Consider the following 15173-nt stretch of genomic DNA (forward strand, 5'->3'; position numbering starts at 1 on the left):
GGCTGATCCGGAAACAGCCGAGCGGATCCGGAAACAGCCGAGAGGACCCGGAAGCGGTGAGCTCGGTCACCTGGGAGTGCGGGATCCCGCCGTTTGCGCGAAGGCAATGGCGGCAGCTGCGCCGGCGGCCGCGGGCGAGGATGGCGGGCGGCGGCGGCCGGGGCCCGGTACGTGAGGACGAGTCGGTGCATGGAGGGGCGGCAAAGCCGGAGGCCGGCCCAGCTCGGCAGCCGACGCGGGGAGAGGGGGTTGGTGGGGGAACTGGAGAAAGGGGCGGGGTCTGTAAACACCGGCGGGTGGGCGTGGCCTGGGATTCCAGGGTGGGACCCGCTGAGACGTGGGCCCCGTGAGGAGGTGTGGGCGGGGCCAGGTGGGCAAGGGGCGGGACGTCGGAAGGGCGGGGTCATGTCAGAGGAAGCGGATTGGGTGAACCGTGGGAAGAGGCGGGACTATACAGTACCAGTCGAATTAGGTGAGAAGAAGGCGGGGCCAGGTGAGCGTGGCGGGTCTGGGGAAGGGGCGGGGGCCGCGGTGGCAGCATTACCGGGTTGCTGGACTTTGGGGTTTGGTGGCCCGGGTTATTGGGGACTCTGGAGTGATGGGAAGAGAGGCTGGTTCTTGTTCCCCACAGTGCTTGATCCCCAGCCCCAGGAGGGCGCGAAGGCCGAGGCCGAGTCAGGGGAACTCTGCCGACTTCGAGCTGAGCTGGCAGGCGCCCTGGCAGAAATGGAGACCATGAAGGCCGTGGCCGAGGTGAGCGAGAGCACGAAGGCCGAGGCCGTGGCTGCGGTGCAGCGGCAGTGCCAGGAGGAGGTTGCTTCCCTGCAGGCCATCCTGAAAGGTGAGTCAGGGTGTCTTCGCAGACTCTCCATCGGCGCCGTAGAGGGGAGTGCGTCCCTCTCTGGGGTGGGCGGTAAGTTAGCAGGGCGGCCTAGCCCAGGGCAGGCCTATGGGCCCATAGGGAGGGGCACCCTTGTCTAACTGGCACAGTGGCATACCTGTGCTGGCAGCAGCTGGCAGTTCCAGCTAAGTGTGGCTCTGAGCTCTACCTGTTTCCTTGTCACTTCTTGTCCCTCACTGATCTGCCCTGAAGATGAGCAACTTCTCAATTCCCTGAACCTCCTTCATTTGAGCCTCTGGGCTCCGGACTCAGCGTTGGGCCCTGTCTCTTTGGTGTCTAACCCTCTGGTTTCCTCCCTTCCCCACGCACCCTTCCATCATCCACACCTGCCCCTGCCACACACACGTGCATTGACTTCCATGTATGTACTTGGGATGCAACACCATCCATTGTCCCAGATCCCGTAGCTTCTGTTTCCGTTTCCCCCTTCTCCTCTAGTCAGAGGCCAGGCTCTGAAATAGCTTCCAGACCTGTTCCCCCAGCCACTGCTGCAGTGAAGCTCTGGACTTCTCACAGATCTCCTCTATAACCTGGCCTTGACATTGGCTTCCAGAGTACACTTTCCTTTTTTAACTATTTTTATTGATTATATTGATTTCCGGGAGGAAGGGAGAGAAAGATAGAAGCATCAATGATGAGCCAAGACCAGTTTGGCTCAATGGATAGAGCGTCGGCTTGGGGACTGAAGGGTCCCGGGTTCGATTCCGGTCAAGGGCATGTACCTTGGTTGCGGGCATATCCCCAGTAGGGGGTGTGCAAGAGGCAGCTGATCGATGACTCTCTCTCATCGATGTTTCTAACTCTCTATCTCTCTCCCTTCTCTGTACAAAATCAATAAAATATATTTAAAAAAAAAAAAAGCATCAATGATGAGAGAGAATTGAGTGGCTGCCTCCTGCACACCTCCCACTGGGATTGAGCCCACAACCCGGGCATGTGCCCTGACTGGAAATCAAACTGTGACCTCCTGGTTCATAGATCGATGCTCAGCCACTGAACCACTCCAGTTTTGTTTTTTAAAAAATATTTTATTGTGTTTTTTTTACAGAGAGGAAGGGAGAGGGATAGAGTTAGAAACATCGATGAAAGCCAAGACCGGTTTGGCTCAATGGATAGAGCGTCGGCTTGGGGACTGAAGGGTCCCGGGTTCAATTCCGGTCAAGGGCATGTACCTTGGTTGCAGGCACATCCCCAGTGGGGGGTGTGCAAGAGGCAGCTGATCGATGACTTTCTCTCATTGATGTTTCTAATTATCTCTCTCCCTTCCTCTCTATACAAAATCAGTAAAATATATTTTTAAAAAAAAGAACGTTGTAAACTATAAAATACTCTATAAATGTTACTCCTACCCTTGAGACAATGTTTAAAAAAAAAAAAAAAGAAAAGAAACATCGATGAGAGAGAAACATCGTTCAGCTGCCTTCTGCACACCTCCTACTGGGGATGTGTATCAAACCTGGGACCCTTCAGTCTGAAGGCCAGTGCTCTATCCACTGAGCCACAGCGGTCAGGGCCAGAGTACACTTTCTGAAGTTCCCACCACACCGTGCCCCTTGCTTTTCTAACAGTGGCTCCACCTCCAGGCTTCTGGGGCTGTATTTCCCACATCTCAGGCGTCCACATGCTACCTCTGCTACGTGGTTGTCTCCTGTATGACTTGCCCTGTTATCTGCTTACTATTTGTTCTTTAAATAGGTCCACTTTTTTTTTTTTTTTAATATATATTTTATTGATTTTTTACAGAGAGGAAGGGAGAGAGATAGAGAGCTAGAAACATCGATGAGAGAGAAACATCAACCAGCTGCCTCTTGCACACCCCCTACTGAGGATGTGCCCGCAGCAAATGTACATGCCCTTGACCGGAATCGAACCTGGGATCTTTCAGTCCGACGCTCTACCACTGAGCCAAACCGGTTTCGGCCACTTTTTTTTTTTTTTTTAATACGGTATATTTTATTGATTTTTTTTACAGAGAGGAAGAGAGAGGGATAGAGAGTTAGAAACATTGATGAATCATTGATCGGCTGCCTCTTGCACACCCCCTACTGGGGATGTGCCCACAACCAAGGTACATGCCCTTGACTGGAATCGAACCTGGGACCTTTCAGTCCGCAGGCTGATGCTCTATCCACTGAGCCAAACTGGTTTCGGCTAAATAGGTCCACTTTTTAAAAAAAGTACATACATTTAACTTATTAATCCCCACCTGAGGATATTTTTCCATTGATTTTATTTATTTATTTATTTATTTTTAGGAAGCTTTTTTTTTTAAGATTCTTTTTAAAAATATTTTTCTAATTGATTTCAGAGAGGTAGGGAGAGGGAGAAAGAGATGGAAACATCAATGATGAAGAGAATCATTGATCAGCTGCCTCCTGCACACCCCCTATTGGGGATTGAGCCCACAACCTGAATATGTGCCCTAGACCGGGATTGAACCCAGAACCCTTCAATCCACAAGCTGACGCTCTATCCACTGAGCCAAAACAACTAGGGCTCCATTGATTTCTACAGAGAGTGGAAGGGATTAGGAGAGACAGAGAGGGAGAGAAACATTAATGTGAGAGAGACACATTGATTAGTTGCTTCCTGTATGTACCTCAACCAGGGCTGGGGATCGAACCTGCAACTGAGATACATGCCCTTGACCGGAATTGAACCTGGGACTCTTCAGTCCACAGGCTGATGCTCTATCCACTGAGCAAAACAGGCTAGGGTTTACATACATTTATTTTATCTTATTTTTTTTTTTATTTTTTAAAATATATTTTATTGATATTTTACAGAGAGGAAGGGGGAGGGATAGAGAGTTAGAAACATCGATGAGAGAGAGACATCAATCAGCTGCCTCCTGCACACCTCCTACTGGGAATGTGCCCGCAACCAAGGTACGTGCCCTTGACCGGAATCGAACCTGGGACCTTTCAGTCCGCAGGCCAACGCTCTATCCACTGAGCCAAACCAGTTTCAGCTACATACATTTATTTTCAAGGGAACTTTCTGTCCTATAAGAAAAACTATCCTAAATCATCATCATAAAGACAATGATAATAATAATGCAAGCGTTTATTGAACATACCATAACAACAATGTTTATATAGTGGCTGACACATATGTGCCAGGTTCTGAGCTAAGTGCTTTATGAGTATTTAACCTTTATAGCAATTTCTGTGAAGTAGGAACTATTATCTATCTCCATTTTACAGAGGAAGCACTGAGGCCCAGGGGGGTTAGGTAACTTGCCCAAGGTTATGCAGCTAGAAAGCTACAGATCTGAACCCAGGTGGTCTGGCAGCAAAAACTTTTTTTTTTTAAGAGGATATATTATAAATTTATTCTTGTGTTTATGATTTTAGAGAGGAAGGGAGAGGGAGAGAGAGATAGAAACCAATGATGAGAGAGAATCATCAATTGGCTGCCTCCCACACTCCCTGGGAGTGTGGCCCACCCGGGAGTTGAACTGTGACCTCCTGGTTCATGGGTTGATACTCAACCACTGAGCAACATTGGCCAGGCTCAGGTTATATTACAAATTTTTGTAAGCAATAACTTAGTTTACACCCTGCAGTAAGAAGTACATTAATAAAAATAAGTAAATAGCCGAAACTGGTTTGGCTTAGTGGTAGAGCGTCGGTCTGCGGACCGAAAGGTCCCAGGTTCGATTCCAGTCAGGGGCATGTATGTTGGTTGCGGGCACATCCCCGGTAGGGGGTGTGCAAGAGGCAGCTGGTCGATGTTTCTCTCTCATAGATGTTTCTAGCTCTCTATTCCTCTCCCTTCCTCTCTGTGAAAAATCAATAAAATATATTTTTTTTTAAAAATAAGTAAATAAAAGTACATTAGCTCTAATTGGTTTGGCTCAGTAGATAGAGTGTTGGCCTGTGGACTGAAGGGTTCCAGGTTTGATTCCGGTCAAGGGCATGTACCTTGGTTGCGTATTTTAAAAAGTACATTAGCTGAAACCGGTTTGGCTCAGGGGATAGAGCGTTGGCCTGTGGATTGAAAGGTCCCATGTTCGATTCCGGTCAAGGGCATGTACCTTGGTTGCAGGCACATTCCCTGAAGGAGGGCGGGGGTACAGGAGGCAGCTGATAGATGTTTCTCTCTCATCGATGTTTCTAACTCCCTACCCCTCTCCCTTCCTCTCTGAAAAATATATTTAAAATATATATACATTATGTTAGATATTAATTTTTGTTGATGTATGTGTCTGTATATGCTGTTGCTGGTCTATATGTGGACCAGATGTCATATCCTCAGCATTATGTGTAACACCCAGCAGAGTCATCTTCGATCCTTTAGCCACCCAGTGGGGGTCATTAGTGTCCCCGTTCGCAGCCGAGGACACGGATGCAGAGAGGCTAACATGGTCAGGGCCATCTCTCCACAGGCCCGCCGTCTCGGTGCAGTCACCGTGGTAACCGCCTCGCCCAGTGCATTCGTGTTGGGGAGCCCCCTGCTCACCCACAGGGGGGCCCACACCCTGAGCCTCCCCCTCCGCCTTCCTGCCCCGCAGACTCCATCAGCAGCTACGAGGCCCAGATCGCGTCTCTGAAGCAGGAGCGGCAGCAGCAGCAGCAGGACTGCGAGGAGAGGGAGCGGGAGCTGGGCCGCCTGAAGCAGCTGCTGGCCCGCGCGCACCCCCTGGACTCCTTGGAGAAGCAGATGGAGAAGGTTGGGTTTGGGAGAGCCTCCCCGAGGCCATGGGTGGCCGTGGGACAGGGGGTGCTGGCGTGCCACTCCCAGACCCTGGGAGCAGCACCCAGGCATCGTTCTGGGTGTCGCAGCTGCTGGTCCCACACGTAGCAGGGTCTTGGCCTGCCGCTGACTTGTGGCTTTACCGGGTTCACTTACCTCCAACATGCAGGAGGGACAGGGAGCTGACCCTCAGGATGTCCCTCCAGCACTGGGCACTCTGATAGCTGCGTGACAGATTCAGGCTCCCGAGTCTTTCCCCTGAAAACGAGGTCCGTTGATCCATTTAACAGATGAGGAAGATGAGGCTTCGAGAAGGCGGATAATTCTCCCCAGGTTTTGCACACAGAAAGGAAATTTGGGACTTAAAAATCAAAGCCACCTGGTTCTAAAGTTTGTGTTCTGAAAATAGCCTATCACTTCCTTTATTGTTGTTTTCATTATTACTAACAGTAGGAAGCACATGTTACCAAATTCTTCATCTTTCAAAGCAGGTTCACAGCGTTACCTCACTTGATCCTCACAGCAGCCCTGTGAGGTAGGTACTTAGCTCATTTTATGCATGAGGAGACCGAGGCTCAGGGAGATGAGTCCGTCGCCCGGTTAGACAGACAGAGGTCAAAGCAGGAGCCCACGGACAGAGGGCGGCTCACCCGCCCCTTCCCAGCGAGGCTGCGGCTTGCATGCGGGCGCTCCTCCAGGAGCGTACCCAGGGTGGGGAGGGAAAGGGCTCTGCGGACGAGAGCCTGGGGCGGGGAGGGGCTGCACGTGGCCGCGGTCAGTCCACAGCCTGGGACCCAGAGTGTTTTGTTTGGGCCCCACAGGCTTACCCGGCCTGTTGTCATGGTTCACATGAAAGTGGAGGTTAGACCGAGCTTGTTTTGTTGTTGTTGTGTGTGTTTTTGGTTTTGTTTTTTTTTCTGTTGTTTTTTAGAGAGAGAGACATCAGTGAGACAGAGAAACATCCATCGGTTGCCTTCCACACACACCCTGACTGGGGATCAGGTCCGCAGCCAGGGTATGTGCCCCGATTAGGAATGGAACCTGAGACCCTTTGGTCCATGGGCCGACGCCGTCACCACTGACTCGCACCCCAGCAGGCAGCAGGGCCGTCCTCGCTGACCTAGCACTCGTGGGGGATGAAATGGCGGTGACGTGGCTAGAGCTGGCTGTCCTAGGACACAGGGGCCGGGTTCACACTCCTGGAGCGGCTGTGCTCAGCAGGACCCCAACTTGAAAAGAGACCAAAAAGGAATAGCCAGCAATAGGGTGGTGATTGGAGGGCATGCTAGGTAGAATGAGGTTTGGACACCCAGGTCAGCAGTGGCTTAAATGAGATAGATGCTTATTTTCTCAAGGTCTGAGGTAGACGTTTCCCGGACTGAAACGGCAGCTCAGCTCTTAGGGAAGCTGCAGAGCTGTTGTTCTCCACAGCGACTGAGATCTTGTTCCCTGGTGCATGCCATCAGTTTGGCTCACATAAACTCTTACAAGGGTGTTTTTTTAAAATATATTTTATTGATTTTTTACAAAGAGAAAGGGAGAGAGATAGAGAGTTAGAAACATGGATGAGAGAGAATCATCAATCAGTTGCCTCTTGCACACCCCCTACTGGGGATGTGCCCGCAACCAAGGTACATGTCCTTGACCGGAATCGAACCTGGAATCTTTCAGTCCGCAGGCCGACGCTCTATCCACTGAGCCAAACCGGTTTTGGCTCTTACAAGAATTTTTTAAAAAGTCACTAGGAACTTGGGCTCCTTCTGTGTTGCCATGTAGCCGTAGGTCGCTTACTGCCTCATGTCCAAGATGCCTGCTTGAGTGCCAGCCCTGTCCACATGCTGGCCAGCGAGGAGGAAGGTGTGTGTGTATGGGGGGGGGGGGGGGCGGGATGCACACTCTTCCTTTAAGGAGTTGCCCTGAGGTAACACATGGCACCTGCCTCCCCCTCCTCAGCGGAAGCTTAGTCACGTGGCCATGCTTAGTTACAGGGGAGCTGAGAAACGTGGATGCATTCTAGATTATAGGCTGTGTGCCCAAGTTACACGCTAGTTTCTGTGATAAAAGGAAAGGGATTTGGGAAGGAACCGTGGTGAGCAGGTGGGGAGACAGTCGTGACTGTGGCCCTTTACCTCCCACGTGCCCTGGGGCGGGTCCGAGCCCAGCCCCTCTGTGAGCTCGGACGGGGTGGACAGGACTTTCCTGGGAGGGCTGGAGGGGCCGATGTACTCGGGCAGGAAGCTCTGAGCAGACCTGAGGGGCCTGCAGTTGGGAGGGTGACTGTCGCTGCCCAACCCCGCCCCTTCTTCAGGCCCACGAGGACTCGGAGAAGCTGCGGGAGATCGTGCTGCCCATGGAGCAGGAGATAGAGGAGCTGAAGGCGAAGCTGCTGAGGGCGGAGGAGCTGATCCAGGAGATCCAGGTGAGGGAGGGCCGGGGGCACTGAGGGGAGAGGGGCGTGGCTGGACCCTGTCCCGCAGCCTCTCCCCTGACCCCCTTCCCCAGGGACGGCCCCGGCACCCCCCTTCCCTGCATGGCTCCGCGGAGTTGCTGCCTCTCTCCCGGGACCTGTCTCCCCCGCTGGAGCCTCTCGAGGAGCTGAGCGGAGATGGGGGTGCAGCGGCCGAGGCCTTCGCCCACAACTGTGACGACAGCGCCTCCATCTCCTCCTTCTCCCTCGGCGGCGGGCCCGGCAGCAGCGCCTCCCTGCCCCGCGGCCGCCAGGGCCTGAGCCCCGAGCAGGAAGAGACGGCCTCCCTGGTGTCCACGGGCACCCTGGTCCCCGAGGGCATCTACCTGCCCCCTCCTGGCTACCAGCTCGTCCCAGACACCCAGTGGGAGCAGTTGCAGATGGAGGTGAGTGGATGGTAGGGTGCCTGTCTGCCTGCATGCGTCCGCCTCTCCTTGCACCAGTGCTTACTGAGCACCTGCGGGCCCAGGCTGAGCCAGAGCTGGGGATCCACAGTGAAGAGAAAACCCTCCCTCCTGGCGCTTCCACCAAGTGAGGGAGCCAGGCCCCACATGCACGTGGACACGTGAGGGGGTCAGTGTCCCCGGTGAGGCCCCGGACAGAGGAACAGGCATGCAGGGCTGGAGCCCAACCTGGATGGTGACAGGCACTCCTCCCAGAGAGGGGGCAGAGGGGCTGCAAGTTCAAAGGCCCTGAGGATGGCTAGACCGTGGTGTGTCTGAGGCACAGGAAGGCCACCGAGAGGGAGGAGAGAGAGGAGATCAGAAAGGAAGACAGGCCCAGGTCAGCCTCGGGGCACGGAGCGTTTCAGACAAGGAGCAGTGGGAGGCCTCTGAGGGGTTTGAACCACGGAGAGGCCTGCTCTGCTTTAGGCTCAACAGACCATGTGGGCCTCAGTGTAGGACTGGGCTGTCGTGGGGGAGGGCGACTGGAGAGGCAGGCTGGCCAGTTGGAGGTGCTTGACATATTTTATTTGTTTGTTTGTTTTGTGTGTGTGTGTGTGTGTGTCTGTGTGCTTATTGATTTCAGAGAGGAAGGGAGAGGGAGAGATAGAAACATCAGTGATGAGAGAGAATCACTGATCGGCTGCCTCCTGCATAAGCCCTCCTGGGGACTGAGCCCGCAGCCCTGGCATGTGCCCTTGACAGGAAGTGAACCTGGGACCCTTCAGTCCGCAGGCCAATGCTCTATCCACTGAGCCAAGCTAGGGCCTTGGCATAGTTTAGAAGAAGGTTGTGCCTGGGACCAGGAGATGGCAGCAGAGACAAGGAGAAGTGGATGTGGAATCTACTCTGGAGGCTGATTGGCAGCGCCTGCTGGTGGGTTGGACTTGGGGAGTGGAAAAAAGAGAAGAGTCAGCATCAATTCCTGGGCTTTGGGCTTGAGCAACTGTGAGGACAATGGCACCACCTACTGAGATGCCAAAAAAAAAGGAGGGGGGGCTGACTGGTTTGGTTCAGTGGATGGAGCATCAGCCTGTGGACTGAGGGGTCCCGGGTTCGATTCCGGTCAAGGGCATGTACCTCGGTTGCGGGCACATCCCCCGTAGATGGTGTGCAGGAGGCAGCTGATTGATGTTTTTCTCACATCGATGTTTCTAACTCTCTGTCCCTCTCCCTTCCTCTCTCTAAAAAAAAATCAATAAAATATATTTTTAAAAAGCGGGGAGGGCGAGGCATAAGAGGCATGGTGAGGGGAGGCCTGGAGGTGGAGACTGAGGCCGGCCTGTGGCAGGGGCGGCAGCTGCAGAAGGACCTGGAGAGCGTGAGCCGTGAGCGGGACGAGCTGCAGGAGGGCCTGAGGCGAAGCAATGAGGACTGTGCCAAGCAGGTGGGTCCAGCCTCCGCTCCAGCCCAGCAGGGCCTCCGGCTGCGTGCCTCCTCCTGGGCCCCGGCCTCAACCTTGCCCCTGCCACCCACAGATGCAAGTGCTCCTGGCGCAGGTCCAGAACTCGGAGCAGCTGCTGCAGACCCTGCAGGGGACCGTGAGCCAGGCTCAGGAGCGCGTCCAGCTGCAGATGGTGAGGGCCTGGGGGCTGGGGCTGGGGCGGGAGGGTGGAGAGTGATGGGAATTGGTGGAGGGGGGCACATGGGAGGTGGAGGCACCTGTCCTGCGCGGCTGCACCTGGAGTTGGTGCCCAGTGGGTGGAAGGTTTCCAGGGCACCTGGCACCGTGGCCGGAACAGGGGCTTGTGTTCAGGGAGAGCCCCGGGCACTCCTGCTGCTGGACCTGGAGCCGATGCCACGGGCTGGGGGCCTCAGCCTTGCCGCCGTGACACGGAGGCAGTGGGCCCAGCTTAGAGTCCTGAGGAGTGAAAGCCAGATGCTTCCCGGAGCAGACAGAGCTGCAGGCGATGGGATCGGGCCAGGCTCGAGGCGGGAAGGAGCAGCCTGGGAGCCGAGAGATGGTGCGCGGGAGGCGGCTCCCTGGACTCCGCCACGTGGAAATTCGAGCTCAGTGCTGTCAGCTTTTCTGCTTGTCGAGAGAAGCCAGAAATCTAGATATTTGTGTGTCATCTACCAAATTTTATTTTTCATTATTATTTTTTTAAATATATTTTATTGATTTTTTACAGAGAGGAAGAGAGAGGGATAGAGTTAGAAACATCAATGAGAGAATCATTGATCAGCTGCCTCTTGCGCACCCCCTACTGGGGATGTGCCTGCAACCAAGGTACATGACCTTGACTGGAATCGAACCCGGGACCCTTCAGTCCGCAGGCCAACGCTCTATCCACTGAGCCAAACCTGTTTCGGCTGTCTACCAATTTTTAGACTTAGCAACTAATTTAAAGTAAAATAACAGCCACCAACATGGACCAAGTAAAGCAGCCGGCATGGTTGGTGGCTGCCGCTGTGTGAGCCCAAGTCCCTGGGGGTGAAGTAAGGGGGGGCTGGAGACACTTGTCCCCTCATCGCGCGCACTGACTCTCGTCCCCAGGCAGAGCTGGCCGCCTCCCACAAGTGCCTGAGCCACGAGGTGAAGCGGCTGACGGAGGAGAACCAGGGGCTGCGGGCCGAGCAGCCGCTGGCTTCGGGCCCCGGGGCCCTGGAGCAGGAGGGCCAGGAGGAGTCGCTGCCCGGCTCGGTCCCGGTAAGGGGGTGCTTGCCCTGGAGCCTGGGTTCGCCCTGGGGGCACTTCCTCCCGGTGCAACGGGGGACAGATCAGGCAGCTGTGTTCCCACTGCGGCACCTTGGCCGGCTCACTGGACTTTCCTGCGGCTGTTTCCCCACTGAAAACGGGACCACGCCCCTCGCCAGCATCGGCGGGGAGAGAAAGGGAGCTCACAGGACACCTGATGTGAAAGAAGCAGTAATTTGGTTTATTTTAATTTAATTTTATTTTTTTAATTTGGTTTATTTTTAAGGGACACAAGGTCCACAAAGTTGAATTCATCATAATCTTTGGTTCATAACAAGCTGTCATCATCGGTCTGTGCATGGTCTTTGTTGATATTATTAATTTGTTAAAAACATGAAGGTCGCCCTGGCCGGGTGGATCAGTGGCTCGAAGCATCGTCCCATTCACCAGAAAAGATTGTGAGGTTTTTTGGTTTGTTTTGCGTGTGTGTGTGTGTGTGTGTGTGTGTGTGTGTTTGGTTTTAAGGTTGTGGGTTTGATTCCTGGTCAGGATACATACTCAGGTGGTGGGTTCCATCCCCGATCAAGGTGCATAAGGGAGGCAACAAGTTAATGTTTCTCCTTCACATCAGTGCTGCTCTCTAAAAATCAGTGAGACATCTTCGAGTGAGGATTTTAACAAAGTGACCGTCACCGGGAGGCCTTGCCCATCCTGTATCTCTCACGTGGACCCTCCCACCTTCCTGAACCGGACCACCCCCTGCTCTGTTTTGGTGCTGTTTCTATTTTTTATTTTTATTTTTTTAAAATATATTTTATTGATTTTGTACAGAGAGGAAGGGAGAGAGATAGAGAGTTAGAAACATGAGAGAGTCATCGATCAGCTGCCTCTTGCACACCCCCTACTGGGGATGTGCCCGCAACCAAGGTCCATGCCCTTGACCGAATCGAACCCAGGACCTTTCAGTCTGCAGGCCGACGCTCTATCTATTGAGCCAAACCGGTTTCGGCTTGGTGCTGTTTTTATTCTGCACATGCCGCCCTGCGCAGCGGAGTGCGGACCAGTCGTTAGGAAAGGGTATCCTGCTCAGGGTCATCCGGACCTCGGCCCCATTCCGCACGGGCCTTCGCCGGGCGTATGCTTGTGCGGAGTGCTCACTGCTGGGTCATGTGCTGTCTGCTCGCCCCGTGACGGGCTGTCCCCCCTTTTGACCGGTTCCTCCCTCCCTCCCCACACTCCCTGTGTGGCCGGTGACCCTGCTGCCACACCAGCAGGTGCCTTGCCCTTCCAGGAGCTGAAGCAGCTGGTGCTCCGCATGGGGCAGGAGGCCAGGGCCCACCAGCGGGCCCGGGAGCACGAGGCCGAGCGCCTTCGCATTGAGATCGTGACGCTGCGGGAGGCGCTGGAGGAGGAGACGGCGGCGAGGGCCAGCCTGGAGGGGCAGCTGAGGGCGCAGCAGGAGGAGACAGGTGAGTGGAGAGGGGCTCCCACACTCCTGCTCTCAGGGGGGCGAGGGGCTGGGTGCCAGGAGGGTAGAGGGAGGGTGCGGGGACAAGCCCTGACCTCCCTCTTTCCTTCCTACAGAGGTGTTGGAGGGTGAGTACGGCCGAGCGGCGGGGCTGGGGCTGGTGGAGGAGGAGAGCGTGGGCCTGACGGCTCGTCCCTGCCTGGCTCCCTAGCCTCCCTGTGCAGCCTCAGGACGGAGATGGAGCGGATCCATCGGGAGCAGAGCGAGGTGAGGCAGGGCAAGGCCGGGCAGGGCGATGGGCAGGGCGGCAGAGCGGTGAGACCCTAACCGGCGCCTCTGCCCTCTGTCCGCCTCAGGAAGCCTCGGGGCAGCCTCCAGGGCCAGGCCCCACGGAAGAGGTCAGTCAGGGCTGGTGGAGAGGGACCCTCCGGCGGGCCACCCTCCTGCCTGGCCCAGGTCGCAGCCTCGTCCTGTCCCCTAGGCTCAGCTCACAGCCCTCTCGGAACAGAGGGCGAAGGTGCTGCGGCTGCAGGCCGAGCTGGAGACGAGCGAGCAGGTGCAGAGGGACTTCGTGCGCCTGTCCCAGGCCCTGCAGGTATGGCAGGCCCCTCACCGCCAGCTGCCGGACTCCGGTGACGTGTCCCGGGTCATGCAAGGACAGTCCCCACTTAGGAGTCCTCTTCCCCCTGGCTGGCGCGGCTCTTTCCTCCGAGCTCCTGCTCCAAACCTTAAAGCTGTGTGTCCGTCTTGGTCATGGGCAGCCCGGGGCCATTTGCCACCTGCCCTGCCCTATTCCTCAGGCTGCCCTCCGGGACCCCTTTCTCCCTCGAACCCAGTGTCACTGCGGGATGGGGGAGGCGGGCTACACTTGCCCACGAGGCCTCTGCTTCCCTCACTGGGCCCGCAGGTGCGCCTGGAGCAGATCCGCCAGGCGGAGAGTCTGGAGCAGGTGCGCAGCCTCCTGGACGAGGCGCCGCTCAGGGACGTCGGAGACATCAAGGACAGCTGAGGCCAGCCCACCTCGGGAGACTGCCTTCTCCACTGCAGAGCCGGGGGCCTCGGCTCGGGGGCTCTCGGGACAGGGTCTTTCCCTCTCTCAGCCCGGGGTTCGGGGACAGGGCCACACCGCCCTCCAGGCCTCCTCCCGGGAGCGCTGGGCCTTCTGCTCCCCAGGAGGACCCTGGGTGCGGGTCCCAGCTCCCTCCGGAACCAAAGGTGCAGGCTCAGCCCTGCGGCTCTCTGGCTGCTATGCTGCCTCCTGGGCCCCGCCCTGGTGCCCCTGTTCCCCGCCCAGACTGCCGCCTCCCCGCCCTGCCCCGGGCCCAGCCACGCCCTGGCGGCGCCGTGCAGCCTTCCTCCACATGTGCGTCCTGGACAGACGGCTGCTTTCTGGACTGCATGACACTAAGATGCTTGTCCCCGGGGACTCGACCAGGCCCACGATGTGCATGGAGGCAAGGCCAGACTTTTCTGTCATTTATTTTCAATAAATAAGCAGCTCAGCTCAGTCGGTCGCCTTGTCCCTGTAAGCCCCACGTGGCGGGGAAGGGAGGTTTTCACAGGGAAGGAGGGAGGAGGGCGGCTGGGTGGGGAGGTGAAGGGAAGGGGACATTGTGCTTATAAACAAGGATGTCGGGTTGGGGGTCTGTGCCACAGCTCTGGCTACCGGTGTCACTATCAGAATGGGGAGAAGGGGCAGAGGACTGGTTACTTCCTTCTTTCATCTTCTGGATCTGGAGGGAGAAGAGGAAGGAGTGAAGCAGGTGGCGGAGAGGAAGAGTCCCTCCCAGGCTCCAGGCTCCCGCCCCCTGCAGACTCACCTGGAGGGTCGCTCAGCAACCCCATACCCACCTGTGCCCCAGATCCCACTCCCAACCACTGCAGCCCCAGCGGCAGCCAGCGCAGCGCCAGCCAGCGCAACGCAGCGCAGCGCAGCCCAGCAGTGTGCCCGTGGCGGGCAGTGCGAGCCCAGTGAGGGCAGTGCGAGCCCGCAGTGAGGGCAGTGCGTGCCCGCAGTGAGGGCAGCGGGAGCCCGCAGTGAGGGCAGTGCGTGCCCGCAGTGAGGGCAGTGCGAGCCCAGTGAGGGCAGTGCGAGCCCGCAGTGAGGGCAGTGCGTGCCCGCAGTGAGGGCAGCGGGAGCCCGCAGTGAGGGCAGTGCCAGCCCGCAGTGAGGGCAGCGCCAGCCCGCAGTGAGGGCAGCGCCAGCCCGCAGTGAGGGCAATGCGTGCCCGCAGTGAGGGCAGCGCCAGCCCGCAGTGAGGGCAGTGCGTGTTGGCAGTGAGGGCAGTGTGAGCCCGCAGTGAGGGCAGCACCAGCCCGCAGTGAGGGCAGTGCGTGCCCGCAGTGAGGGCAGTGCGTGCCCGCAGTGAGGGCAGTGCGTGCCCGCAGTGAGGGCAGTGCGTGCCCGCAGTGAGGGCAGCGCCAGCCCGCAGTGAGGGCAGTGCGTGCCCGCAGTGAGGGCAGTGCGTGCCCGCAGTGAGGGCAGTGCGTGCCCGCAGTGAGGGCAGTGCGTGCCCGTAGTGAGGGCAGCGGGAACCCGCAGTGAGGGCAGTGCGTGC

General features: G+C 56.6%; 2 protein-coding genes and 1 long non-coding RNA gene across 6 annotated transcripts in view; 1 reads left to right on the top strand and 2 right to left on the bottom strand.

Annotated features, from left to right (window-relative positions):
- On the top strand, positions 1–14122 carry RABEP2 (rabaptin, RAB GTPase binding effector protein 2). Of its 4 annotated transcripts, XM_084882930.1 has the most exons (14): positions 1–167; positions 632–841; positions 5418–5575; positions 7908–8018; positions 8102–8452; positions 9801–9896; positions 9988–10086; positions 11007–11159; positions 12439–12616; positions 12732–12743; positions 12827–12882; positions 12972–13013; positions 13097–13210; positions 13523–14122. In XM_084882930.1, exons 1-14 carry the CDS (start codon positions 107–109, stop codon positions 13622–13624), a joined length of 1743 nt encoding a protein of 580 aa, XP_084739056.1. In that variant the 5' UTR covers positions 1–106; the 3' UTR covers positions 13625–14122. The 4 variants fall into 4 exon arrangements, with proteins under 4 accessions (XP_084739056.1, XP_084739054.1, XP_084739053.1 ...); XM_084882928.1 differs by lacking the exon at positions 12972–13013 and having other exon boundaries at positions 11–167; XM_084882927.1 differs by lacking the exon at positions 12732–12743 and having other exon boundaries at positions 11–167.
- LOC311622152 lies at positions 11630–12432 on the bottom strand. The gene is made up of 2 exons (XR_014794957.1): positions 12148–12432; positions 11630–11906 (listed from the first exon to the last, which is right to left on the bottom strand). It is a non-coding gene; the product is annotated as an uncharacterized lncRNA (long non-coding RNA).
- The window catches only part of ATP2A1 (ATPase sarcoplasmic/endoplasmic reticulum Ca2+ transporting 1), a 17086-nt gene continuing 15989 nt past the window's right edge, over positions 14077–15173 (bottom strand). Inside the window, exon 23 of the mRNA XM_084882918.1 lies at positions 14077–14348. The gene's annotated coding sequence lies outside the window, so the exon portion shown is untranslated. The remainder of the gene's footprint in view (positions 14349–15173) is intronic.

This window comes from Pipistrellus hanaki (genome assembly GCF_964339955.1).
Source record: "Pipistrellus hanaki genome assembly, chromosome: 4".
Classification (NCBI taxonomy): Eukaryota; Metazoa; Chordata; class Mammalia; order Chiroptera; family Vespertilionidae; genus Pipistrellus; species Pipistrellus hanaki.

What these genes read in the sequence shown, in the direction of transcription:
- RABEP2 (XM_084882930.1), top strand. Translation starts at nt 107, where the DNA reads ATGGCGGCAGCTGCGCCGGCGGCCGCGGGCGAGGATGGCGGGCGGCGG. An exon ending in GCGGCGGCGGCCGGGGCCCG is followed by an intron (nt 168 to 631) that starts GTACGTGAGGAC and finishes TGTTCCCCACAG; the next exon opens with TGCTTGATCCCCAGCCCCAG. An exon ending in GCCTGTCCCAGGCCCTGCAG is followed by an intron (nt 13,211 to 13,522) that starts GTATGGCAGGCC and finishes CTGGGCCCGCAG; the next exon opens with GTGCGCCTGGAGCAGATCCG.